General features: G+C 35.7%; 1 protein-coding gene across 2 annotated transcripts in view; it reads left to right on the top strand.

Annotated features, from left to right (window-relative positions):
• CCNC (cyclin C) overlaps window positions 1-22,803 on the top strand; it is a 29,358-nt gene extending 6,555 nt beyond the window's left edge. Inside the window, exons 2-13 of one of the 2 annotated variants that reach the window (XM_047858239.1) lie at window positions 1,039-1,145; window positions 2,278-2,362; window positions 2,745-2,814; window positions 6,625-6,676; window positions 13,048-13,103; window positions 13,990-14,025; window positions 14,700-14,791; window positions 15,388-15,455; window positions 19,031-19,110; window positions 20,014-20,132; window positions 20,927-21,021; window positions 21,564-22,803. In XM_047858239.1, the coding sequence (XP_047714195.1) occupies window positions 1,039-1,145; window positions 2,278-2,362; window positions 2,745-2,814; window positions 6,625-6,676; window positions 13,048-13,103; window positions 13,990-14,025; window positions 14,700-14,791; window positions 15,388-15,455; window positions 19,031-19,110; window positions 20,014-20,132; window positions 20,927-20,978 (817 nt within the window). In that variant the 3' untranslated portion in view covers window positions 20,979-21,021; window positions 21,564-22,803. The remainder of the gene's footprint in view (window positions 1-1,038; window positions 1,146-2,277; window positions 2,363-2,744; window positions 2,815-6,624; window positions 6,677-13,047; window positions 13,104-13,989; window positions 14,026-14,699; window positions 14,792-15,387; window positions 15,456-19,030; window positions 19,111-20,013; window positions 20,133-20,926; window positions 21,022-21,563) is intronic. The other variant, XM_047858238.1, reaches the window with a different exon arrangement.
• The last annotated feature ends 4,390 nt before the right edge of the window (window positions 22,804-27,193 follow it).

Genomic DNA, 27,193 nt, shown 5'->3' with positions numbered 1-27,193 from the left:
GAGATCGTGACCTGGCTGAAGTCGGACGCTTAACCGACTGCGCCACCCAGGCGCCCCTAAAGCATTATTTTTAATAGTGAAAAATTATAACCTATCTGCCTATTAATAGGAATTAATAAATAATAATACATCCATAAAGTTGTGCAGCAATTTAAAAGGATGCTGAATAACAAATCTGTTGACATAAAAAGACTTTCAGTACATACTGAATGACAAAAGCAAGTTGCAGAATAGTTTTATGGGTCATATCAATTTCATATGTCTGGTTAAAAATAGTAGACTTGACTAGGCAGATGGAGGAGGCTATTAGTGTAATAAATCCTGAAACAGCTTTTAACATGATTGGAATTTGTGAAGTAGGGAAATTAAATACTCCAGTTACTCATGAACAACTGAGAAAAGATACTTCAAATCTAAGGTATCATCATTTGGTGTCAAATAACTTGACCATTATTTTATGTATCACTAAGAAAAAATAAATGTTCTAGCAGTTAAAAGCCTAAGGCATCACTGACTGTAAGATCTCTTTTGATATCAGAGTCTTAAAACCAATGAAATGTAGTATACGGTAGAGAACGAGAGAGACTGAGAAAATTAGAGTGGAATTTTTTTCAGAACATATTTACATTCATTAGTGAGATAATTCTCTTTTCTTTAATTTATTTTCAGTGGAGGAGAAAGAGAGAGAGCTAGAGATTATGGGAGGGGCAGAGAGAGAGGGGGAGAGAGAGAGAGAATCTCAAGCAGGCTCTGAACTGTCAGCACAGAGCCTGTTTCAGGGTTCACCCACAAACCATGAGCTCATGACCTGAGCCCAAATCAGGAGTCAAATGCTTAACCAACTGAGCCACCCAGGTGCCCCAATGAGATAATTCTCAGTGTTGGAATTTCAAGAAATGTGAAAAATACTATCTTCTGAGTTACTTCTTGCACTTTGTATTTCTCAGAATGTTTATAACTTGTTCAATCTTAGAATTTTTTTTGTGACTTTATTAGTTGATTCTCTGTAGCGTGTTTTAACATCTTTGTTTCTTTTAGTTTGCAATGGATTTTGGATAAACAAGATCTGTTGAAGGAACGCCAGAAGGACTTAAAGTTTCTCTCAGAAGAAGAGTATTGGAAATTACAAATATTTTTTACAAATGGTAAACATTTAAAAAAAAATGACTGAAATAGTATAGTTGGTCACTTCTGAATTCAAACTTTTGTATAGTAATTTGTGATGAGTTGTTTTAGTCCATACTTAACATTTCTACTTTTTTTTAATTAAAAAAAAATTTTTTTAATCTTTATTTTTGAGAGACAGAGAGAGAGAGAGAGACAAGAGTACAAGCAGGGGAGGAACAGAGACAGAAGGAGACACAGAATCTGAAGCAGGCTCCAGGCTCCGAGCTGTCAGCACAGAGCCGGATGTGGGGCCTGGACTCACGAACAGTGAGATCATGACCCAAGCCCAGGTCGGATGCTTAACCCACTGAGCCACCAGGCACCCCGTACTTAACATTTTTATTTATACATGTATTCTTTTTATAACTTATATTCACTTATCTTTCTTTTTAAGTGATCTAAATAAAGTCTTGTGAATCTTACATATCAGAGATACTCAAAACAGTTTGAAAGTGTTCATTGATTGCCCTAAGTCTTTATAATGCATTATTAAGCCCAATTTAGGATTGGCTAAAGCAAATATTTTGGGAATAAATGGAGTCTTTGGATTGAGATCCTATATTGGTCATTCTTATCTTACAAGTTTGCTTTGGAGGGAAGGGGATTTAGGGTCAGAAGATCCTTGCTCTGTCACATGGTAGCTTTGTTACATGATTTTTCTAACCCTCAGTGCACTGTTCTGCAAACCTGTCTCTGTTGTTTTAAGGATTCATTATGGACTTTTTAATAAACTTTATAAAGTGGTAGTTATAGTGAATTTGATAGCTGTTTAATGTTTTCTTTTTATATTCTAAAGATACTATGAAAAGCATTGAGATACCTATCATTCAGAGGGAAATACCTGTCATTTAGCCTTCTTAATGTAAGAATAGTGTTTGCTCTGGGGCAATTTCTATTTTTTATTGTTTTTTATGCATATCTATATATTTTTTAACAGATTTGCAAATCCTAGTACTAGTCCATTGTGATCCAAATAGAGTTTTATAGCATATGTAGGTTTTTCTTTTTGTTAAAAATTAATATAGTCATGATTTAATCACATGGAAGTTATTATTCAATGTCAATATTATGATATCAGAAGATACATTTAAAACTTTATTTTTCTTCTAGTTATTCAAGCATTAGGTGAACATCTTAAATTAAGACAACAAGTTATTGCCACTGCTACAGTCTATTTCAAGAGATTCTATGCCAGGTAGGACTTTTATTTTGGGAATATGTTATACCTACTTGAAACTCTTATGTAATGTTGATGAACCTTAGTGTAACTAAATCATGTGTTTATCGTAGAGTTATCTTCATTTTTTTCCAGTGTGTTTTTTTGTTAATTTTTAAAAAATGTTTGTTTATTTTTGAGAGAGAGAGTACGAATGGGGGAGGGGCAGAGAGAGAGGGAATCTGAAGCAGGCTCCAGGCTCTGAGCTGTCAGCACGGAGCCTGAATCAGGGCTCAAACTCATGAACCGTGAGATCATGACCTGAGCTGAAGTCAGACGCTTAACCAACTGAGCCACCCAGGTGCCCCTCCAGTGTGTTTTTATATGAATGACATTTAACTCTATCTTATCATATTTTTAGGTATTCTCTGAAAAGTATAGATCCTGTATTAATGGCTCCTACATGTGTGTTTTTGGCATCCAAAGTAGAGGTATGAAATAGTTTTCTGTTCTTCATCAAAGTATAGTCCATGTGCATTGGTTAATCTATATCAAAATAATGGCAAAATACTGAAATTCATACAAAGTCAAAGATACATGACTATTTTTATTTTTTTTAAGTTTATTTATTTTTGAGAGAGAGATGGAGAGGGTGAGCAGGGAGGGGTAGAGAGAGAAGGAGAGAGAGAATCCCAAGCAGGCTCTGCGGTGTCAGCACAGAGCCCAATGTGGGGCTTGAACTCACAAACTGAGATCATGACCTGAGACAAAAACCGAGAGTCAGACGCTTAACTGGCTTAACTGAGTCACCCAGGTGCCCCAAGATATACATGTCTTTATATATTCATTTAACAAACACTTATGTAGCACTTACTATATATACCAAGTGCTATTCTAAGTTCTTTTACAACCATAACTGACTTAATCCTCATAACAAACAATGGGGTAGTGTAATATCCTTAATTTATAAATGAGGAAACTGAGGTACATAGAGATTAAGAAATTGGCCTAAGATTGTAGAAGTCATACACGGGAGAAGTAGTATTTGTTTTTTTGTTTTTTTTTTTTAACGTTTATTCATTTTTTGAGAGACAGAGCATGAGCAGGAGAGGGGCAGAGAGACAGGGAGACACAGAATCTGAAGCAGGCTCCAGGCTCTGAGCTGTCAGCACAGAACCCAGCGCGGGGCTGAAACTCATGAACTGTGAGATCATGACCTGAGCCGAAGTCAGACGCTCAACCGACTGAGCCACCCAGGTGCCCCAGCCCTGCCAGTATTGAACCCTGGGAGTCTGGCTACTGATTCCATGCTTTTAATTGCTTTGTTCTGTATCTTCTAAGACATTTACCTTTTGGCACTAAGTAGTAGTCCATACGTGCGACAAGCTGGGGACAGCTTCTCTACTATTAACTGAGTTATAGTACCTTCTCCTGTGTCCCTCCTCCATATGCTTCCTTTGTCCTACTGTCTTCCCTCCCTGCCTCCTAATAGTGACTGCCTGCCAAGCCACAGGGAAAGCAGGAGGAAAGGTAAGGATTGGGTGTGGCTCTAGTGATACAGATTCCAGTAAGGAATTGTTAGGGCATTGAGGGTAATTAGGTGAGAGAGAGAGAAGAGAGATGGGAACTTGGAGCTGAAACCAAATCTCTGCTCATTTTATTTACCTTTTCAGTATTTTTGAGAGAGCACAGTTAAAATCTGAACAGTACTAGGAGATACCGACTGATTATCATTGTAATACATGTCATCTTTAATGTTATGAAACTTTGTATTATGTTTCTGAGATGTCTTTAGAATCATAACTGTATTCTTGAAAACTGAATGTAATTTAAGCCTTGTAGGTTTATATTCCTTTTGGTACTCATGTTGATTTAGTTTTGTTTTGGTCATTATTTAGGATTATTCAAGATACCTTTCCCAACTATTACCTAAAGTAATGAGAGTTGACACCATTAGAAATAATATTAAGAAAGACCTTCTAGAGGTTTATGGTTTCCTAATTATAAGTGGTAGTCTAAAGAGGCAGAACTAGTCCTGTTATTACTAAATTCTCTAATGGAAAAGGAAGTTGTTTTTTTTTTATAAACTATTTTTTTTATTTTTTTAATGTTTATTTATCTTTGAGAGAGAGAGAGAGAGAGAGAGAGAGAGACAGAGTGTGAGCAGGGGAGGGGCAGAGAGAGAGGAAGACACAGAATCTAAAGCAGGCTCCAGGCTCTGAGCTGTCAGCACAAAGCCTGACACAGGGCTCAAATTCAAGAACTGCGAGATCATGACCTGAGCTGAAGTTGGACACTGAACTGTCCCAGCTACCCAGGCACCCATAATGTTTATTTATTTTTGAGAGAGAGAGAGCACACAAGTTGGGGAGGGGCAGAGAGGGAGATAGAGGATCCAAAGCTGGCTCTTTGCTGACAAGAGTGAGCCCAATGTGGGGCTCGAACTCACAAACTATGAGATCATGACCAGAGCTGAAGTTGGCCGCTCAACTGACTAAACCACCCAGGTGCCCCTGGTGGAAAAGGAAGTGTTTATAAAAAGCCCATATTATGGGGTGGTTTTTCCAAATATTACCATGTAATTTGATGTCTCTGAAGCATAACCAGTCTGGAAAATCTAAGCAAAGTCTTTATGAACTTCTATTGTAGATTATTGTGGGAATTTTAATTTGTTTTATTTATTAAATATCTTTTGTTATTTGATTTACTATATGAAAGTTTTTACTCTAAGAATTTTGGATGAAGAATTGTTCCTTGATCAGGGTACCTGGCTAGCTCAATTGATAGAGTATAGGACTCTTGATCTTGGGGTCATGAGTTCGAGCCCCTACATTGAGTGTAGAGATTACTTAAAAAAAAAAAAAAAAAAGAATTATTCCTGGGAAAAAATGTATCACTTCATATTTGGTTATAGCATTATGTTTTTTAATCTTTAACTGTGACCAGATCTTTCTGTGTTTTGTCCAGTTGTATGGGAATTGTATAGAAATGACTCTTGAGATGTCTCAGGCATTTACTTTTTTTTTTTTTAACGTTTATTCATTTTTGAGAGACAGAGAGAGACAGAGTATGAGTGGGCAAGGGGCAGAGAGAGGGGGAGACACAGAATCCGAAGCAGGCTCCTAGCTCTGAGCTGTCAGCACAGAGCCCGACGCGGGGCTCAAACTAATGAACTTCGAGATCATGACCTGAGCCGAAGTTGGATGCTCAACCGACTGAGCCACCCAGGCGCCCCTCAGGCATTTACTTTTTAGTTTTCGGTGATTATGATTTGAGGTTTAAATGCAAATACACACACACACACACACACACACACACACACACACACACACTTATACATACCCACCCACCCCTGCCCCCAGATACAGATGTACATTGAAGGTATTTAAATAGACTCCATTTAGTTTAGCCCCCCACCCCCCTTTTTAAAGTTTATTTATTTATTTTGACAGAGAGAGTGTGCATGAGTAGGGGAGGGACGGAGAGAGAGAATCCCAAGCAGAGGTGGATCTCAGGAACCCCAAGATCATGACCAGAGCCAAAATCAAGTGTTATTGGATGCTTAACTGACTGAGCCACCCAGGCCCCTGGAGTTTAGTTCCCTTCCTTGAATAAGGAACCGATTCTTGATTTTTTTGTTTTGAAATGAAGTGAAGGCTATAGTAATCAGTAATCTTATGAGGTTAATCAAATTAAATGAGACAATATAAGTGGATCACCTCATAAATTTCAGTTCTTTTTACAATGGTGGCATATTAAATTCAAAGAGGAAATGGGAACTGATACTAGAAGTATTCTACTACATCATTCTTGTTTTCCTGTTCCAAAAAGAATAATGGTTTCTGTGGTCTTTTGAATTATTTGATGATGTTAAAGTTTATCTTCTTTACAGATTCAACTGTTTTATTACTAAATAGCATGAAGTACCTGTTTGTTAGTCCGAGTTCAATTGAATAGGAAGCATACTTAATATTTTTCTTGCAATTAAGTGTAGAATCTAAAAAATGTTTTTAGGAACTAATTTGAGTGCAGAAAGCTGGCATTCTTGCTTTAAGGCTTGGTTTCTAATTTGGTACCTCTCAATGATGTTAAGTTACAAAATTATTTAAACATTGGTCTTATTGCAGCAATATTAAGGAAAGGTAATACATTGAGAGATTTAAGTACTTCATGCCTCAAGGTGAACAGACTATAGACATGGGGGAGGTACATGGGAAATACTTTGTTTTTAATATACCCCATATACCCTTAGGTTCATTGGGTTACTATATGCCTGATCTCATCCACTTTTATTTCTCTAGGAATTTGGAGTAGTCTCAAATACAAGATTGATTTCTGCTGCTACTTCTGTATGTAAGTGAAAAAAGTATATCCTGCTTTAAGGATATACTTCTTTAAAAAAGCTCCATAGAACAAAAATGTTTTTCAGTTTATGAGACCTGTGAGAGATTGGTTGGGTTTGTTAAATCTCCTGCAGTCACATTTATGGCTAGTATATTTGGCTAAAAATAAAGTGAAAATACAAACATTTTAAAAACCATCTACGGTATTATTTCTAAGACATTACTTTTAATACTAAAAATGGGTAGTAACTATTGATCCAAAAACATTAACTCAATGACTCTTTAAATAATAAGGGTTAAGAAAAAAACTTATTTTCCAGTTTTATTATATTTTATAGCTTTGTAATGACTAGCTGTTGTGTCATTCTTGTGGATGAAGTAAACTCTTTAGTAATTGTAGTGTATGTCTTTGATAGGAATTATTTATTTTCCCTCCATCTTTAAAAACATGGTATAGGAAAAAAAATTCTGACTATAGTAGCCAGCCCTAGTTCTGTCTAAACAGCAGCTATATAACCTTGAACAAATTGCTTTACCTTTTGGCCTTCGTTCTTTTTCTAAAAAGATGGGGTTTAGCTGCCTCTGAGTCATGACATTAAAGGAAATAACACTGTAGACCAGTGATTTTAAAATATTGTACATAAGGTATTAACATTATGCTGTGCTCCATCTTCATAGGTTAAGCACAAAGACACCACCTAATAAAAGATAATACAGAGTTTTCTTTCACTTCTGTGCTCTTACACAGAAGAGGCAGAAGGTTTTTTGTGTTTTTAAGTTTGTGAACCAGACTAATTTTCATATTTTTGGGTCATTCCCTTTTTGAGACAAGTGTCATAATCTAATTCAGTCTTTTCCATGTCATATTTTACTCTTTTAAGGGAGAAGAGTAATAATCAATTTTGCATAGAATTTAATATACCAGATATATCGCATTGATGGCGATACTGTCAACAGAAAGTAAAATTGAAGGCTTTATTTCTCAACATGAGGATGATGCCAGAATTGTGTGTTAGGAAGGTGAATCTGGTAAAATAATGTAAGATGAACTGGAGGAGAATGTGAGCTGAAGTAGTCAGATTTTGAGGTTTTTCACATGCCACAACATGGATGAGCCTTGGGGCACTTGGCTGGCTCAGTAGGTAGAGCATGTGACTCTTTATCTCAGGGTTATAAGTTCGAGCCCCATATTTGGTGTAGAGATTACTTAAAAATGAAATCTTAAACAAACACAGATGAACCTTGAGAACATTATGACAAGGGAAATAGACCTGTCACAAAAAGATAAATACTGTATGATTCCATTTAATATTATGAATAATTAATAGAGATAGAAAGTAGAATAGTAGCTGTTTTGGGGCTGGAGGGAGGGGGAAATGAGGAATTATTGTTGAATGAGTATGGAGTTTTCAGTTTTGCAAGATGAAAGAGTTCTAGAGATGGATTGTGGTGATGGTTGCACAACATTTTGAATGTATTTAATATTACTGAACTGCATATTTAAAAATGGCTAAAGATGATAAATTTTATGTAATGTATATTTTACCACAACTTTAAAACAACAAAAAATATCCCTTTAAAATACATATAAAACTGCAAACTGTAATGAGTGCCATCACCACAGGGTGCCGTGAGAAATAAAAGCCAACAAGAATAAAGTAGAAAAAAATTATTTTGAAGTTATTGAAGTCATCCAGGTAGGTACTAGTGAAGGCCTAAAATGATGTTTTGGGAGGTGCCTGGGTGGCTCAGTCAGTTAAGTGTCCAACTTCAGCTCAGGTCATGGTCTCACATGGTCTCATGTGAGTTCGAGCCATCAGTGCAGAGCCCACTTCAGGTCCTCTGTCCCCTTCTCTCTCTGTCCCTCCCCTCGTCTTGCTCTCATGTGTGTGTGCTCTCTCTCTCTCTCTCTCTCTCTCAAAAATAAACATTAAGAAAAAAAATTTTTAATGATGTTTTGGCCCCCATCAAGGATAACAAGCAAGCTAGATTTGCATTACAGAGTCAGCAGGACTTTAAAAAGCAAGGATTTAAGAAGAGTCAAAAACGACTTTTGAAGGGTGCCTAGGTGGCTCGTTTGGTTAAATGTCCAACTCTTGATTTTGGCTCAGGTCATAATCTTATGGTTGGGGAGATCAAGCCCTGCTTTGGGCTCCAAACTGACAGCATAGAGCCTGCTTGTGATTCTTTCTCTCCCTCTCTCTCTCTCTCTGCCCCTCCCCCCCCAGCCCACTCTCAGTCTCTCTCTAAATAAATAAAGTTAAAAAAAATGATGAGATATTATTATGCCTGGTCACTGGGAATGTGAAGGTGCTACCATAAGAGGAGAATAAGGGGGTTCTGAAAAGAGTTAAATTTTAATCTTGGACATTCTAAATGTAAATGTATCAGTGGAACATTTTAGAAATGTGAGGCCAGTGATAGAAATCTGGGATGATAAATTTTAAGAAAGATAGAGTTGTATAGTGTCTTGTGCTGCATGGAAGTTGTGTACCAAAGAAAAAAACCACACCTTTGGAACCAGACCTTTGGGTTTGTGATCTTTGAGAGAGAATGTAGCTGTCATTAGACATTATGGGGTGGGGGTTGACGCCAGATTGCAAAGAATTAAGCAAGTAGGTGCTGAGAAGAGAATCTATATTACAGATACATGAAACAACCTCAGTGAAGGGGGTGTGGGGACGTGCTGACCAAAGTAACTTTGGGGAGAAGTATAGTCTGTAAGACTAAAGGCGAAAGGAACTGCATGTAAGCACTGTACTCTAGTTGATAGATTTGATACTTAAGGTGGGTACAAGTTAACAATTCTGATACTGCTTTACTTGTATCTGGAATTAAACAATTCCACTAGATAGATACATCCGTGGTAAATGGATGGCAGATATTTAGAGCCAGGTTTCTCATTGCTGGAGTGGGAATATACATATAAGCAAAGAGAGGAGATTAGAATGATCCGTGTGGTGATCAGAGACCTCAGTATGAACTCATGTTTACCTTAACATAAATACACATAAATATTTATAGATATGTGGACTTGTGTGTGTGTGTGTGTGTAGGCTTTGTCAGTTAAGAGAGTCTATAAGCAATGACATCCCAGGTTCAGGGAGTTCACCTAGTGCCCAGATCTTTGTTTCTAATACTATTCTCCATTAAAAGGAACTAGGGCTCCTAGGAGAAATGATTGGGACAGGAAATAAACAAGATAGACCTGGAGCATCTTATAGTGCCAAAAAGTAAGGAAGTGCAAAAAAACCCAAAACAAAACCTACCTTTAATGGGGATGTGTCAGAGGGACATGGAACCCAACTGAAGCTAGAAGAATTTGTGCCAGAAAATGTTTTTTAAAAAGTAGTATTAGATTATAACCCAAAGTATAAAATAAATATCTGCGGGTCCATACTGATATAAATAAATGATTGAATAAAAGAGAAGAGACAAATCTCTAATATGGAAGAATTTCATATAATTTATGTACCTAACTACACCCTCAAATAGGGAAAGCATAAATTTCCACTTCTTAGCTGTTGGTTGTGCATAAAGAGTTCCTTTTTTTTTTTTTTTTAAGTTTTTAAAATTTATTTTGAGAGAGCACATGGAAGTGGGGAAGGGACAGAGAGAGGGAGAGAGAATCCCAGGCAGCTCTGTGTCGTCAGTGCAGAGTCTGTTGTGGGACTTGATCTCACGAACCTCTCATGAAACTGTGAGATCATGACCTGAGCAGAGATCAGGAGTAGGACGCTTAACTGACTAAGCCACCCAGGCATCCCGATAGTGACTTCCTTCTAATGTGTACATTGTGAAAAGGGCAGGGGGAAATAAGAGAAACCCAACAAACACTTCCTTTGCCAGGTGATTGAGATTAGTGTCAGCAGTGATAAATCACTAGGATTATGTACCTTTGATGTGATAGAATGAAATGGCACTTTCTGTCCTTCCTTCCAAAATCCCACAACACCAGTTTAAACATCAAATAAACATCAGACAAATTCCAGTAGAGGGTCAAGCAACAAAATAATACTTAAAAAAAAAAAAATATATATATATATATAATATATATAATATATATATATGTATATGTATATGTGTGTATATATATATATACATACATATACATACATATATATGTATGTGTGTGTATATATATATATATATATATATATATACACAGTACTCTCAAAAACTGCTAAAGTCATCAAAACAGGGAAAGTCTGGAAAACTGCCACAGCCAAATGGAATCTAAGGAGACATGACAAGTAAATGTAAAGTTGGCTCCTGGATGAGAGCCTGGAACGGAAAAAAGGACATTAGGAAAAAACTAGGAGATCTGAATAAACTATGGACTTCAGTTAATAATTATCTATTGATTCATTATTTATAACAATATACCATACTAATATAATATAAAATGTTAATAACAAGGGAAACTGGGTGGGTGAGCGGTTGTCTTAGTCTGCTCAAGCTTCTCGAACAAAATAGCATAGATTGGGTCACTTAAACAGTAGGTGTTTATTTCTCACAGTTCTGGAAGCTGGAGAGTCCAAGATCAAACAGAGTGTCTGCCTTGATCATTTCCTTGATCAGCCATTTGTTTCCTGGCAAGCAGACAACTGCCTTCTCATTGTGTTCTCATGTGACAGGTTACTGTTCTTCTTATAAGAATACTAATCCTAAAAAAAAAAAAAAACACCAAAAACTAATCCTTTCATGGGGACCCCACCCTCGTGACCTCATCTAAACCTAATTAACTCCCTAAAGTGCCACCTCCAAATACCATCACACGGGGGTTAGGGCTTCAGGATATGAATTTGGGGGGACACAAACATTCAGCCTGTAACATGGATGATGTGGTAACTATTATCTCTTCAGTTCTGTAAACTTAAAAAATGTTCCAAAAAATAGTCTAAGAAAGCAAAGGAATATAATTTGATAAAGGTTGTATGTACTTTTGTTTTTAAGAGAAATTTGAGCATACTAGTAAGTGATAGGACAGATTTATTGGAGGAGGACTGGTTAAAGGTGCAAAACAAATGTGAATTGTCAATTGAGTAGATGGGAAGCAAATGTGCAAGTGGTAGAGGTAGCGATAGAAAGGAGGGGTGCATTTTCCTCCAAGTTAGAAAAGGATTAGGAGGTAGAAAACCAAAATGCAGAGCAACTTTATCATGGAGTAGGAGAGAAGTTGACAGTATCAGGTAAATCTTAGTAAGTTAGGTGTCAAGGTCTACGAGTTAGGGATGTAGATTTATTTAATGTACAGAGATAACTTTACCTTGTTGATTAGTGACCATTATGTAAATAAATACCTGTTTTATTTGTACACTTTACATCTTGTTTACATCAGAAGGATTTGTAAAACTCAGAAATAAATAATTGGTATGTTTTCAAATAAATTAAAGGAGGAAGGAAAGGAAAGCTTGAGTATACATTTCCTAATATCAATTTTAAATGGTTTAGGGTTCAAATCTTGGCAGATGTTACCTATCTAAATTAGTTAGGATACCCAGTTTACAAAATAAAACTTTTTGAAAATAAAGTACATAGAATAAATGAAAAAAAATTTAAATCTCTGTGAGGTCTTGGGCTTTGTACAAGTGGAAGGGATCACAGAACAGATCCTCTAGAGCCTGTCGGTAATCACTTGATTTAATGAAATGTTGCATCATAATGACTTGGATACAATTTTCTCAAATAGTAGTACTTAAATGTATACACTCATATCATTTTGAGGAGATAGAGGATTGATAGTTAATAGTTTCTTCATTTGTATTTTCTTAGTGACAAAGGAGAGTTGTAACTGTACGTGTGTGTTTGTATGTGGTATGAAAAAGTCGTAGGAACTTTTCACATACACTTATGGTTTTATTAAAATATATCTTTTGATAAAGAAGTACCTATTACAGACAATACAGATTAATAAAAATTCTTAAATCAGATGACCACTGTTAACATTCTTTGGTTATGGTATCCTTTTAACTTTTATGTATATTTAGAAATACATATATATTTGAACATATATATAACTTGTATCCCTTCTAAGCTAAATTACTGAAAAACAGAACAATATCAGTCTAGAGCTGAAAAGATTAAAAAAAATTTTTTTAATGTTTACTTATTTTTGAGAGAGCGTGAGCAGGAGAGGAGGAGAGTAATACATTAGGTATATTTGAAGTTCTCTAATTGTAATATAGATGGGGGCCTAGGCCTTCCTGCCACTTAGTTCTTCCCCTCGCCTGAAAACAAAACAAATATCTGGGTCCCTAAGCATCTCTAAGAGCTCTTACTAAAAATGATTTACCCCTTCTTCTAATATTCTACACTTGTTAAAGAAATATTGGTTTAATTCAGTCTTTCATTTTCTAAGTCATTTTTTGTTTTCTGCAGTAAAAACTAGATTTTCATATGCCTTTCCAAAGGAATTCCCTTATAGGATGAACCATGTAAGTATATTATATAAAATAAAACTACTTGTCAAAGCTGTATATAAACTAGCTCCATTTTATGTTAGAATAAACTGAAACCTGTAAGTGGCAGTCTCGAGTACTACAAGAATATAAACATTAAATCTAAAATTAAAGCTAAATTACTTCTACCAAAAAAAAAAAAAAAAAAAAGTATGTAATAGCAGTGGTTATCTACCCTGGATGCTCATTAAATCGCTTTGGGAACTTTTTCATAATGCTGATATCAGGGCCTCTCCAGAGACCAACTAAAACAGAATTTTCATGCTTGAGGCCTGAGGACTGGTATTTTCTAAAATCTCTCAGGTGATACTAGTGTGCATCTAGGGCTGGGAACTACTATAATGGAACAGTATGAAAACTATATTTGAAACTTTACATTAGTTTAGAAGATGAATTTCTATTAACATTTTTAAGAGGCATGTCCTTTTTCTGCTTTGCAAGGGATTTCTTCATTCTATGTAAATTAGATTTTTTTGTTTCATTTTCAGTATTCTTTCCTTTTATTGATTTGTAATATATTAAGTAACACTTAAGTGGAGATAATTGCATTTTTGCATTTTGCATTTGTGAAGTGTATTGGAAAATCTGAAGTTTACACAGGATATTTTAAATTAAAAAAAATAGATACCCTTATATGGAACTGGCTTTTCCTTATAAGGATATAATCATAATTCCATTCATTGTAGTATATTAAAAAGGTAATTTTTGTTGCATATGTTCATTTTCATATAAGCTGCTATGTGCTTGATTTAAAAAATTTTAGTAAAAATTTGTGGTATTACTGTAATGCATATAAATTGTTAGACTAAGTATACTGATTTGTTTCACATTGACATTTATAATCTTTTTATTTTTAAAACAGATATTAGAATGTGAATTCTATCTTTTAGAACTAATGGTAAGTATATTACTTCCTTGTGATTAATAGAATAAAACATGTTCAAATTTAGTGAAGTCAGAAATTATTTAAAGAAATGATTTGTAGGAAGGTGCATTTTAAAACCATCCAAGTGATACATGATGGTAAAATCATAGTACCTAGTAGCATCATCACCTATATCCTCTCAGAAGCCTGTAAAATAATTTGTATAGCCCACTTAGGATGGGAAAATTTTTCTGTTCTATAGTAACTATAATAAAAGGATTACAAGCAAACTAGTCAGGACATTAAGCCACTGTAAATTATTTGCACATTTTGTGTATGTGTGTGGTGTTATTTAAAGATAGATTATGTCTTTGGCAGAATTCTCCTCCAGTTGGGAATTATGGATTTATAGGCTAATAAGAGGTTTCAGTGTGTTGCAGATGTGACACTTTGAGTCTCTAAGGGAATGGATGCTGACTGACTGCCAACCGATTTACCAAGGTATATTCCAGAGAGAGCACTGCCTTCACTATTATAGTAGAGTTTAGGGCTGCCATACTGCTTGCTTAACAGAATAAGAGGGAAGCAAGCATGAGTTAGAGAAATACATTTTGAAATACACAATTACAAATCAGTTGGGTAATGATAAGTTTTTGTGTTGTAATATATCTGTTTTTATACATACACATTTTTTAAACTGTTTCTAGGATTGTTGCTTGATAGTGTATCATCCTTATAGACCTTTGCTCCAGTATGTGCAGGACATGGGCCAAGAAGACATGTTGCTTCCCCTTGCATGGTAATTAGAACAGAAGTTATTCATAGTGTAATGTGTTATTAGCTAGGAAGGTTGACAACTGAATATGAAGTTTAGTGTTTTTAAAGTAATTAAGCTGGTGTCCCAAGATATTGTATGTTGAACGAAATAATCTCCTTGTTGAATTTTAACTATATTGATATAAATGCTAAATTTGTAAGGATCTTTATTTGATTAATATTTCCATTAAAATTTGATTCTTATGAAAAACAGAGTACATAAAAATTAAGACATTATTTTTCAAATAGAATACTTCTGTTGGTATTCAACATACGTATTAGTTAATTATATTTCTGGTTTCCTCTTTGATTTTCTAATTTTTGAAAAATTGGAAAAATCCTTATGTTGTAATTTATTGTAGGGTTTTAAGTTTTAGAATCTATTTAGCTGTAATTTTATTCATTAAAATATGCTTATGGTCATTTTCCTTGATATTTTTCACCTTTGTATTTGTACTTCAGTACTATTAAAGATATAAGTATGTACAAAGATGGGAAATCTGGTCCTCTCTGGGGGGAGATGTGCAATCATATAAGATAGTTCTGATTTCAGTAATAATATGATTTACATTTCTATAGGAGGATAGTGAATGATACCTACAGAACGGATCTTTGCCTACTGTATCCTCCTTTCATGATAGCTTTAGGTATGTAAGCATGGTGTACCTTTATTAGTTAAATTGTTACAAGCATATTTAGGTCATCTCAAAAGAAATTTCACGCTATTATACTTTATGTTGTTACATTTCATGAAGTAATAGACTAATCCTTGCATGTGAACTTTCAATAATATGAAATGCAACTTTCATAAATCAGGATTATTGTCCCTCTCACCCCACTCTTTTGGTAAGTTTTTTTTTTTTTTTAATCATTTAAAATAATTTTGACCAGTGTCTGAATAGAACATTTTTGTTTGTTCAGGAAGAAAAGTTCAGAATTAAGCCTATTAATATTACTTGTAACTTACATAGAATAACTGGGCCTTTTATTTCCTAAGCCCAACTAAGTCCTTAGAGGTTCAGTAAAGGAGCTCTGTAGTCAATGCTTTGCTGGAAGAATAAGTTAGCTACCATTTTATCTATCTGTAGAAGGCAGTGTAATGGGATAGAACACAATCTTTGGAGTTACATAGTCCTAAATTTAAACTTTGCTTACTTTACAATTGTGGGAAAAGTATTTAACCTGAGTTTGTTTTCTTAATTGCAAAATGTTGGGGATTCTAACTGCATACAGAATTGTTGCAAGAACTAAATGAACTAATAGTTGCAAGAACTAAATATCTTGTAGAGCACCTGTAATGCCTGCCATGTATTAAGCACTTAATAGTTTCTTTTTCCTATTGATTTCCATGATTCTGTCTTCTTGATTTTCCCCCTATTTTCTCACCACCTTACTTTCATAAGTTTCTCTTTTTTCAGTTATTCCTTAAATGTTAATATTTCTCAGCCTTCTTACATTGGGGGTGGCAAATAGGTTATTATACTTTTGTAGTCCTGGAGGTTCTCTGAAACCATTGTGTTTGGAAGGATTCTGAAGTGGAATCTGGGTTCATTGGAAAGGAACACATGGGTAAGAAGCAAGGAATAGCAGGCCATGTCCTGCAATTTTGCACCCCTGCTATCTTTGTTCTTCCTGAGTAGTCTCACTGGGCCCCATGGTTTCTACTATTTCTTATGGGTTGAAACGTTTCAACTCCTTGTTTAACCAAGGCCTTGCTCCTGAGTAGTTCTTTATATCTATCTACCTTTTAGATAGCTCCACTTGGCGTCTCACTGGCACCTCAGACTCATGACCAGGACTGAACCTATCACTTTATCTAAGAAGATGTTCCTTTTAATGTCTTTGCTAGCTTGGTAAATAGCAGTAGTTAGTTACCTTAATTGGAAACCTGACCGTTAGACTCTTTCATCTCCCTCGATACTACATCTAGTTGGTAACCAATACCTGTTGTGCCTTCCTCTCAGTTGTCCTTTTGGTAATCTCATAGCCATCTTCTCACTTCTGTTCAGGTGACCACAGCAGTCTCCTTACTGGTTAATTGGCATCTAGTATCCCTGTTCTCAGAGAGCCAGTCTGTCTACCACAGTTGAGATAGGCTGGTGGTTCTCAACCAGAGATAATTTTGCTCCCCAGGGGATGTATGGCAATGTTTGGAGATGGTTTTGGTTATTACAAAATAACCACTGGGGCGGATACTACTGGCATCTAGTGTGTAGAAGCCAGAGATGTTGCTAAGCATCCTACAATGTACAGGCAGTCTCAAGTATCCAGCCCACAGTGTCAGTAGCACCAAGGTTGAGAAACCCTGAGCTAGGAAGAGCTTTTTATTTTATTATTTTTATTATTTTTTAATGTTTTATTTATTTTTGAGAAAGAGTGTGCATGTGAGGGAGCATGAGTGGGGGAAGGGCAGAGAGAAAGGGAGACACAGAATCTGAAGCAGGCTCTAGGCTCTGAGCTATCAGCACAGAGCCAGACACAGGACTTGGACTCGTGAACTGTGAGATCATGACCTAAGCCAAAGTCAGACATTTAACCAACTGAGCCACCCAGGCGCCCCAGGAAGAGCTTTTTCAAATCTTTCAGTTCTCCTCCCAGTTTCTGGATAAAATACACAGCTTCTTTTAACCTATACATACCATTCTCTGCTCCCACTCTCACCTTTTTTTTAAGACTTGGCTCAGATGTCTTTAGTGACACCCTCCCCATTCCCAAACTCCCTATATCACCTCAGTCCGGGTTTAGGATGTCTTCTCTGGTTCTGATTTACTCTGTGTATGCTCTGTTATGGCATTTTCCACTGTATTTCAGTTACCTGTTACTGTAATTTCAGTCCCTTGGCCTCTCAGTCTCTCCAGGACCTACACCCCACTTTACAGCTTCGTTTGACTTGGGGCAACCACTATGTCAGTTCCCATTTGAGTCACTGATTGCCTAAATTGACATCTTTAGCAAAGTCATATGGGTAACTAAACCAGGGAATATAACTCAAGAAGCTGGTGTCTCAGGGTAGCCAAGCTGCTGGTAGGAATTATATCAGGGAAAATTGTGATGTAGATTGTTGTGTTGGGCTCTTTTACTCTCTTTGTTAGGTTATATTGTATGTAATGTGTATATGTAGTTGACCCTTGAACAACATGGATTTGAATTGTATAGGTCTACTTATACACAGGTTTGGTTTTGTTTTATAGAACTGTAAATCTATTTTCCTTATAATTGTCTTAACATTTTTTTTCTAGCTTAGTTTATTTAAGAACAAAGTACGTAATACATATACAAAATATGTGTTAATCGACTATTTATTAGTAAGGCTTCCAGTCAATAGTAGGTTATTAGTAGTTAAGTTTTGCGGGAGTCAAAAGTTACATGCAATTTTTTTTTTAAATATTTATTTATTTTTGGGAGAGTGCAAGCCACGGAGGGCTGGTGAGAAGGGGACAGAGGATCCTAAGTGGGTTCTTCACTGACAAGTTGACAGCAGCGAACCTCATATGGGGCTCAAACTCCCAAACCCGTGAGATCATGACCTGCACCGAAGTCAGATGCTCAACCGACTGAGCCACCCAGGTGCCCCTTCATGCAGATTTTTTAACTGCAGAGGGGGTTAGTGCCCCTAAGCCCCATGTTGTTTGAAGGTCAACTGTAATTATATTGTATATGATGCATTACATTTTTTTCTAGGCTCTATTTGATTATAACACTGAGTTCTATACCTGGGTGCCTGGTGTTCACCTGACTTGATCCTATCTAATAACTTAAAACAGAGGCAGCACTGCTTTTAATTGAAATATTAAAACATAATTTATTGAAATATATCAGCATATTATTGTTGTTTTTGTTGTTTTTCTCTTTAACATGTCAAACTGACTTTGGGTGTATTTTTACCACTCACCACTGTTCAGGGATCATTTCCCTGCTCTAGTTTCTTCACTGGATTTTTTCCTAACATGCCCTGACTCACAAACAAGTATACCATGGCTGGCACACAGTAAGGAGCAGGAGATATCAAGAACCTTAATACAGTCTATTAATTTTTTCTGTTTGTGTTATATTAAATTGATGGGATGGTCACTGGTAACTTTTAGATGAGTTTATGTCATTTTTATAAGGAATATTGGAAAATGCAAATGAATATTTTAAGTGAAAATCTTACCTTTAGCCCTAAGTCCCTACATTTCATGTTTGCAGTTAAACATGGGCCTTTCTCTCATTTTCTTTCCAGCTTGTCTACATGTAGCCTGTGTTGTACAGCAGAAAGATGCCAGACAGTGGTTTGCTGAACTTTCTGTGGATATGGAGAAGGTAGTCTTTAAAATTCCTTTAATTGAATATAAGCTTGAACATTTTAAAGTTAATGTGATATTTACTTAACATGAGTCTAAAATCGTATGCTGTCCACCAGGCTAAGATGATTTTTGGTAAAAATATTAAGAAACATGTTTGGTGAGAAGAATTGATATTGACTATTTAGGTTATATTTGTCTTTTGGGTTTACACTTAAACAGAATGGTAAACTTTTGGTTTTCTTAGTTGCAAAGCTACCCCTCATTTCTAGGATTATTGTAAAAGCTACCTGGAGACCGCTAAATACCACTGTAAACTTTTGTAACACAGCCTGCCTCCTGACAAAGTGGGTTTTGCCCTTTTTTTCTACCTTTTCTGCTGCAATGTTGATAGCATTAGATCAATCCAAGTGAGGTCTACTCAGATGAGAAAGAAAGGGCTAATTGGGAAATGGATACGATGGATTTTGTAGCTGCCAGTTTTTGAGCACCTTAACTCATATGTAATTAACGTCGAAACAAAACGACGACTTTGGTGCACCACCTCCCACCGAATTGTTTGAAACAATTGGTGTTACAGGAATGTACTCTGTAGTGGCATACTCTATCATGATTTAGACCTCTGTTCCAGTTTCCTCACTGTTTTGTTTTGGTTTAAGATATTAGCAGATAGAAGGAAACCAACTGCAGAGATGGATAAGGATGGACAAGGTATGCATATTAAAAGATGAGAGGGTTGAAGGAGAAGCCTACAGAGCAGTGTGGTAAAAATACTGCTTTCACATTTATCAGGATTGTCTAATCTAACCCGAATACTTAAGGACAGAGATTCTGTCTTCACTGTTTCCTCAGGATGTGTGTTCTTTACATAGTACATGTTGCTTGGTACTGCTACTGAGCACTTTTCAATATTTCCTTCTAGATTTTGGAAATAATCAGGGTTATTTTGAAACTGTATGAGCAGTGGAAGAATTTTGATGAGAGAAAAGAGATGGCAACTATTCTTAGTAAGATGCCGAAACCAAAACCTCCTCCAAACAGGTACTTTATAGACTTTAATTATGGATTTCATTTCATTATGTATTTCATACACATTTTCATATTTTTCCATAGATTATGTTGTATTGTTTTCATGAAATTTCTTCCAAAACTTCATGATACATATAACTTTTTTTCAATCTGACTTGATAGATTGACAGTGTCTCATTTAAAAAAATACATTAATCTGATCCTCTGTTAACTTCCTAATGCAATGGCAGGTCTCTTACAGGTATCCCTCAACATATTGCTATATACTGCACATAAATTCAAGCAGAACTAGTTCATCTGAAATTCAGGAATAAAGAATTCTGTAGTATCCCATGTCATTTCAACTCTGCCTTTCCCCCTCACCCTCCACTATTGGCTATTACCCTGTTTCATAAATTTCCATAGTGACCTGATATTGTAAAGAAATAAAGAATTTTGGCTTTTGAGGGACTTGAAGAACCGTGGCATATAGTACCATAATTTTGCTAAATATGAATCACTTGTACTAAGAGTTTTTTGTTTTTTCTTTTTTTTTTTTTTGGTTGGTGTTTTTTATGGGATCTATTCATTTAATTCAGTGGTTCTCAGCTCTCACATCAGATCATTTAGAGTAGGAAAAAAGGTGAAGGGAAATAAAGCAATGCTACCCATCTTAATCATTTATCAAGAAAAATAAGTTATAGAATGTATCAAGATAGATTTGTAGATCTGATAAGTTAATGTTACCATTTGGAAAAAATTAACTTACGCAAGGAGCTGTTTAAGGCATTCATTCAAACAGCTACCTTTGGATGCATTTTTTGCAGAAATTCCCTGAGTGATTCTCCACTAGTGGCAGGGCCTGAAGCTGCAAGATGATGATGGACAAGATAAGGCAATAATCCTATTGCCACAGTTACTGGTATTTTTCAGTTTTAGTTATTTTTAAGTATTCAGCATTTTCCAGGAAATTGCCATTTTTATTTTCTGACTCATAAATAAAAGTTTGCTGTATTTACATGTGATTTTATTACGCCTTTGGACAGTCATTTTTTCAGAAGAACACTTCTTGATTTTCATATTTGGTAGGAATAAGATTTTATATATAAGATTTAATTTTACAGGAAATTTGTTCAGAAAAAGCTCTAATCTCTATGTTGAGTGATACCTGTAATGACAGTGAAATCCCATACCCTTATTTAAATGTTTTGAATCTATGTGGACGCTAACTTCCAGAATACTTGTAATGTGTGAGGGCACCAAGTTATGGAAGAATAAAAACATAAAACCAAATGTTAGTCTTCTGTATTTTAATTTTGCAATCTGTGTCAGACAATCAGGAGTGTCTTTGTTTTGTAGAGTTTTACCATAGAGTAACTAACTTTAAAAATTAGTTGGCTTATCAGGGTGTTGAAAATGAGTCTTTTAATTGGTATAAAATCTCTTTCTTCCCCACTTGAACAGTGAAGGAGAGCAGGGTCCAAATGGAAGTCAGAACTCTAGCTACAGCCAATCTTAAAACATTCCGAAGAATTCCGTAGTGGACCAGTTGGAAATAAACCATTGGACAGATTTCAGTTATGTCTTCAATGGAACACAAATGAAAATGAATAGCTTGTTTCTGTCAAGCATATTGGGAAGTGATTTTATTTTTGCAAAATAAGTTTTACCTTACCTGATTTGATTCTAGTACATAATTGATTGAAATCTCTTGATTATAAAAGTTTGGAAAGGTTCTAAGGGGACCTACAGACAGACATACATAGACATTTCAAAATTAATAACTTTTGATTAGTATAATTTTTCTTAATTTGGATAATAGAAATTATAGCTTTTTATTAAGCCAGGAAACATGAAGCATAATTTGTCTAAAATTCTCTTTGGTCATTGAAGGACCAAAAAAAAGACATAAAAAGTCAAATATATGAGGGTTTTTTTCCCTCCTTAAGTTAAACTTTAAAACTGTATTTAAGGAATCAAATCTTACAAAATCCTGGAAGATTTTGGTAACGATATTGATAATTTCAGGGAAATTAATCAAGTACCTATTGATTTAAAAGTGTATTTTATTCGTAGTTTTAGTATCTTGCCATGGAAGATACTAGCCCAGCCTAGCAGAAAAGTGCAATATGTATAGCATACTTTGACATTTTAAAAGTTATATTAATTCCATAACCATTTTGAAATGCTGGGCAAACTTAAAAAAAAAAAAATCCTACATGACCTTATTTGCATTTGATTCACAGTTAATCAGGCATTTTGAAAGTTAATTGGATAAAACACCATGATATGGTTGAAATTTGGTAACATTTTAATGTTAATTTTTACTCTACTGTGAAAAGTTTTTATATGACATACACTCCCTAGTTTATTTTTGTGTCTTAGTGTGGATTTACAAATTTACTACAGGTATCCTGAGCCAGGAACACAATCAGGTTTCAGGCCAGTTTGATACTGGCCATTCTTAATTCTCATGAGTGTAGGACTTGGACAAATTGTTATGTCAGTGGGACTGTGCTGTCTGTGGAACTTAATCATTTTCTTCAGATTTGAAGGAGAGTGATGAAATTTGAAGTCATAGGATACTGATGTACAATTTAAGGATTAAGTTTTTTTATAAATCAATTGTGAACAATGGATTATTAAATTAAGTGTTGACTTCCTAGTATGAAACTTCAAGAATAAAAGTAATGTTCTCCAGTTATATGACTAATGTCTTGAATTTATCATTTTGAATCTGCCTATGTTTTCCAAGTGTCCTTCTTCCTTTAGACAAGTTTTAAAGTCTTCTATAGTTTGTCAAGTGGGTAATTCAAATGGCTCTTAGACTGTAGAGTTTTGCTTCCTTGTGGAGAGGATCAGATAAGTTGGGGTAAAGTGGTAAAGTGGGACTGTAAAGTCAGTACCAATGATAAACGTAGGGCTTACGGGCTTACGGGCAGAATAAGAAATAAGGAAAAATGCTCTCCTCAGGTCTGAAGGAATTAAGGTTGGGTTTGAGTTGGAAGAGCGTAGTGATTATATATCACAACCACTGACTTAAGTTTTTTTTTAAGCCTACCTATATTCTTTTAAAATTTTTATTTTGAAAGTTAGTACATATGACTTGTTTTGTTTTCACCCTCTTATTATAGAAAATTTAAAGCAACATATACAAGAGTAAATAAAATTCTGTAATGAACCTCCATGTATTTATTACCCAGTTTCAATAATGACCAGTTCATGGCCAATTTCATTTCACCTAAATTTGCGTCAACTTCCCACAACATGCATATTATTTTGAAGCAAATGCAAGATACCATATTTCCTCTATAATTATTTCAGTGTGTATTCCTAAAGATAATGGCTCTTAGAAAAAAATTTTATGCCTAGAGAATTAGTTAAAATAATATTGTACTACCAAATATTCATTGTTCATATTTTCAGTTACAAATACCATGAAAAATAAATAATTCTGGTCAGGATCAGCACTAGACATTGCAAATGATTGATAAATCCTTTAAGTCTTTTAAAATTCATGGATTCCTCTTGTCTTATTTTTTAAATTCCCCTTTTTGGTTTGGTTATCTACTGAGGGTTTCCCACCATATGGATCTTACTAAATGTATCTTTGAAGTGCCATTTAACATGCTCCTTTTTCTGTATTTTCTATAAATTGGCAGTTGAATGTAAAGGCTTGATTAAGTTCAAAAAAATTTTTTTTCGAGAGGGTAGACTACTGTTAAAGGTGTCTTCCACAGACAGCATATCATGGCTGGTTGTTGCTTTCTGTGACTTATCACCTACTGATGATAAGTTGTTAAAAAAAGAGCTGTAGGCTGCACTGTCCAGTGTGACAGCCACTAGCTACATGTGGCTGTTGAACACTGAATATGTGGCTAGTCAGAACTGAGATGTGCTGTAAATGTAAAAATACATGTTAGATTCAATACATAATACAAAAGAATGTAAAATATCTAACATTTTAAATGACAGGACCAAATAAAACACAATTAAAATTAAATTCACCTCTTTTTAAAATGTAAGACAATTCAAAATCACATAATGGCTTTAATTCTGTTGGACTGTGCACTGTAAGACAAGGGAAATGTTAAGACTCCTGACCCATTCTCCCTACTGCTTGAGCATTCCTGCCCCCCAGAGCAACTTTTAGTTATTTCTTTGCTGTTGTGTTAACTTCCACATTTACAAGTAACAAGCTTATAGCTTTTATTGGGCACTTAGGTGACAAGAATGTTCTTGGGTTTCTACATGATGAAGTCATTTAATTCTCAGAACAATTATTGTAGAGATGAGAAATGTCACAGGTCAAGAGTGACAAGAGCTTGGATTAGGTTCTAATTATTTTATTTTTAATTTTAAAAATGTTTATTTATTTTGAGAGAGAGAGAGAGAGAGAGAGAGAATCCCAAGTAGCCCCCACACTGTTAGTGCAGAGCCTGATGCAGGGCTCAAATTCACGAGCTGAAAGCAAGAGTTGGATGCTTAACCAACTGAGCTACCCAAGCACCCCAGATTAGGTTCTCTCTCTCTCTCTTTTTTTTTTTTTTTTTGAGAGAGAGAGAGCATACACAATTGGGGAAGGGGCAGAGGGGTGGGGGGCAGAGGATCCAAAGTGGGCTCTGTGCTGACAGCAGAGAGCCCAATGTGGGGCTCGAACCTGTGAACCATGAGATCATGACTTAAGCCAAAGTCTGGTGCTTAACCTACTGAGCCACCCAGGTGCCCCAGGTTCTAATTCTTAAAACCTGGGTAGCTGCCCGATGCCCCCCCCCCCCACCATGTTCTTAATTACCTTACTGCTTCCTATGTTTACCCTCCAGCTTTTTATTTTGATTTTTTTCCCAATATTAAAATTATCTATTAACTTCCTAACTTTCCTATGGAAAATGAAGATTTCACTTTCTCACACACCTCCGTCTATTCTCTTGCTTCCACTTCCTCACCAACCTGGTTCTACATTAAGACTTCTACTCCCATTGTCTTCCCAATTTAATTGTGTAATTTTTGTTAAATTCATACTCAGTGTATATCAAGTATATATGTGTAATGTGTTCTGTAGTGTACTATGGTTACATTTCTTTTAGAATATTTTGGGCTTTCTGAAAGGTTAGTAATGCCTTCGTTGTAATTTGCTCAATTTACTTTGTACATTTTATTAATTTGTCACCAGAATCATTTATAATTCATTTACTCCCTAAGTCACTCATAGGGAGACATTCTTCCCTGAGTCCTTTATCTTTGTTTAGGTATCCAAGATATGAGGAATACACTTCTTTTTCTTTGCCTTTGTTTTAATGTTTTTTTTTTTTTATTTTTATTAATCCTCATCAGCTGTGTCTAATCTGTTAAGCCCATCTACTGGGTTTTTAATTTCAGTTATTCTTAAATTCTAGAATTTCTGTTTGATACTTTTTTGTAGTTTCCAACTACTTATTACTTCCATTAATAATTTTTGTCATCTAAGTTATTGAAAATACAAAGCATAGGTATTTTAAAGTCTAGGGACAGGGGGTGCCCAGGTGGCTCAGTTGGTTAAGCATCTGACTTCGGCTCAGGTCATGATTTCACAGTTCATGGGTTCGAGCCCCACATGGGGCCCTGGGCTGACAGCTCAGAGCCTGGAGTCTACTTCAGATCCTGTGTCTGCCTCTCCTCTGCTCTCTCTCTCTCTCAAAAATAACATTGAAAACAATTTAAAGTCTGTCTGAAAATGCCAACATGTCAATTATATGTAGATTTGTTTTTAATTTTTTTTATTTTTCAATTGTGAGGTCCTATTTACTGCCATTTCTTTAGTAAAAGGCGAAAGATTTATGCGATCTGAAGAGAAACCAGAGTATTATTTACTGCCATTTCTAATAAATGTTATAGGGGCACCTGGGTGGCTCAGTCGGTTAAGCGTCCGACTTCAGCCAGGTCACGATCTCGCGGTCCGTGAGTTCGAGCCCCGCGTCGGGCTCTGGGCTGATGGCTCAGAGCCTGGAGCCTGTTTCCGATTCTGTGTCTCCCTCTCTCTCTGACCCTCCCCTGTTCATGCTCTGTCTCTCTCTGTCCCAAAAATAAATAAAACGTTGGAAAAAAAAATAAATGTTATAGAATTCCGAACATTGAATATAAAGAAATGTAGAGAATATTTATGGCACTGGCTCAGTGGTCTATAAACTATGTTTCATGTGCCAAATCTCACCTGCCATCTAGTTTTGTCTGGCCATTGAGCTAAGAATGTTTGCCATATTTTTAAGTCGTTGAAAATAATGAAAAGAAGAATATTTGGCAACACATGAAATAGAAAATTTGAGCCTAAGTGGCCATAGTTTTGTTAGGATACAGCCACACTCATTCCTTTATGTGTTGTCTGTGGTTGCTTTGTGCTACAGTAGCAGAGTTGAACAGTTGCAACAAAGACCTTATGGCCCACAAACCTAAAAAATTCATTGCTGCCAACCCTTTGCTCTAGCTAGCTAATGATGTCTTTCTCTAAGAGGGGATTTACTTCTGGTAGGCTCCTAAGATCACCTTAATTCATTCAGTGACTTAGTGGATTCGAAGCTGGTCTTGCATTTTTATGAGGGTTGGACAATTTCTGGTTCACCTTTACTCTTAAGGTATAGTTTCCCAGGGGTTCCAACTAAACATCTGGTGTATTTACCCAGGGTCTTTACCCAGGTTCTTATTCCTGGATGGGCCCCGTACTTCAACCACAGTTTCCCTTCTCTCCGAGAGATTCTCTCTCTTCAAATCTTCCCACCTTCATATGTTTGTCCTAGTAATATTTGTTTATATAGATCAATAAATAAGATTTGTTTAAAGGCATGAAGGAACTACTAAAGCAGTGAGGCTTTGAAGAGCTATACTCCAGGGAAAAGGAAAGCTATAGAGGATGAACCAATATTGGAACGTGCCTGTGTGTGTGTTTATTTTCCACCTCTTCTAGTTCCTGCTAGAAATAGACTGACATTATCAGAAATAGAAGTTCGAGGTGGTCACATCATTCCTACCCCAGATTTTCCAATGGCTTAATAATATCAAACCAAGTCCTTATAGTTGCTTCCTAGGCCTTACATGACCTCAATGACTACATAAATGAGACT

This window comes from Prionailurus viverrinus, chromosome B2, assembly GCF_022837055.1.
Source record: "Prionailurus viverrinus isolate Anna chromosome B2, UM_Priviv_1.0, whole genome shotgun sequence".
Lineage (NCBI taxonomy): Eukaryota > Metazoa > Chordata > Mammalia > Carnivora > Felidae > Prionailurus > Prionailurus viverrinus.
This window is presented reverse-complemented; position numbering and strand designations above follow the sequence as displayed.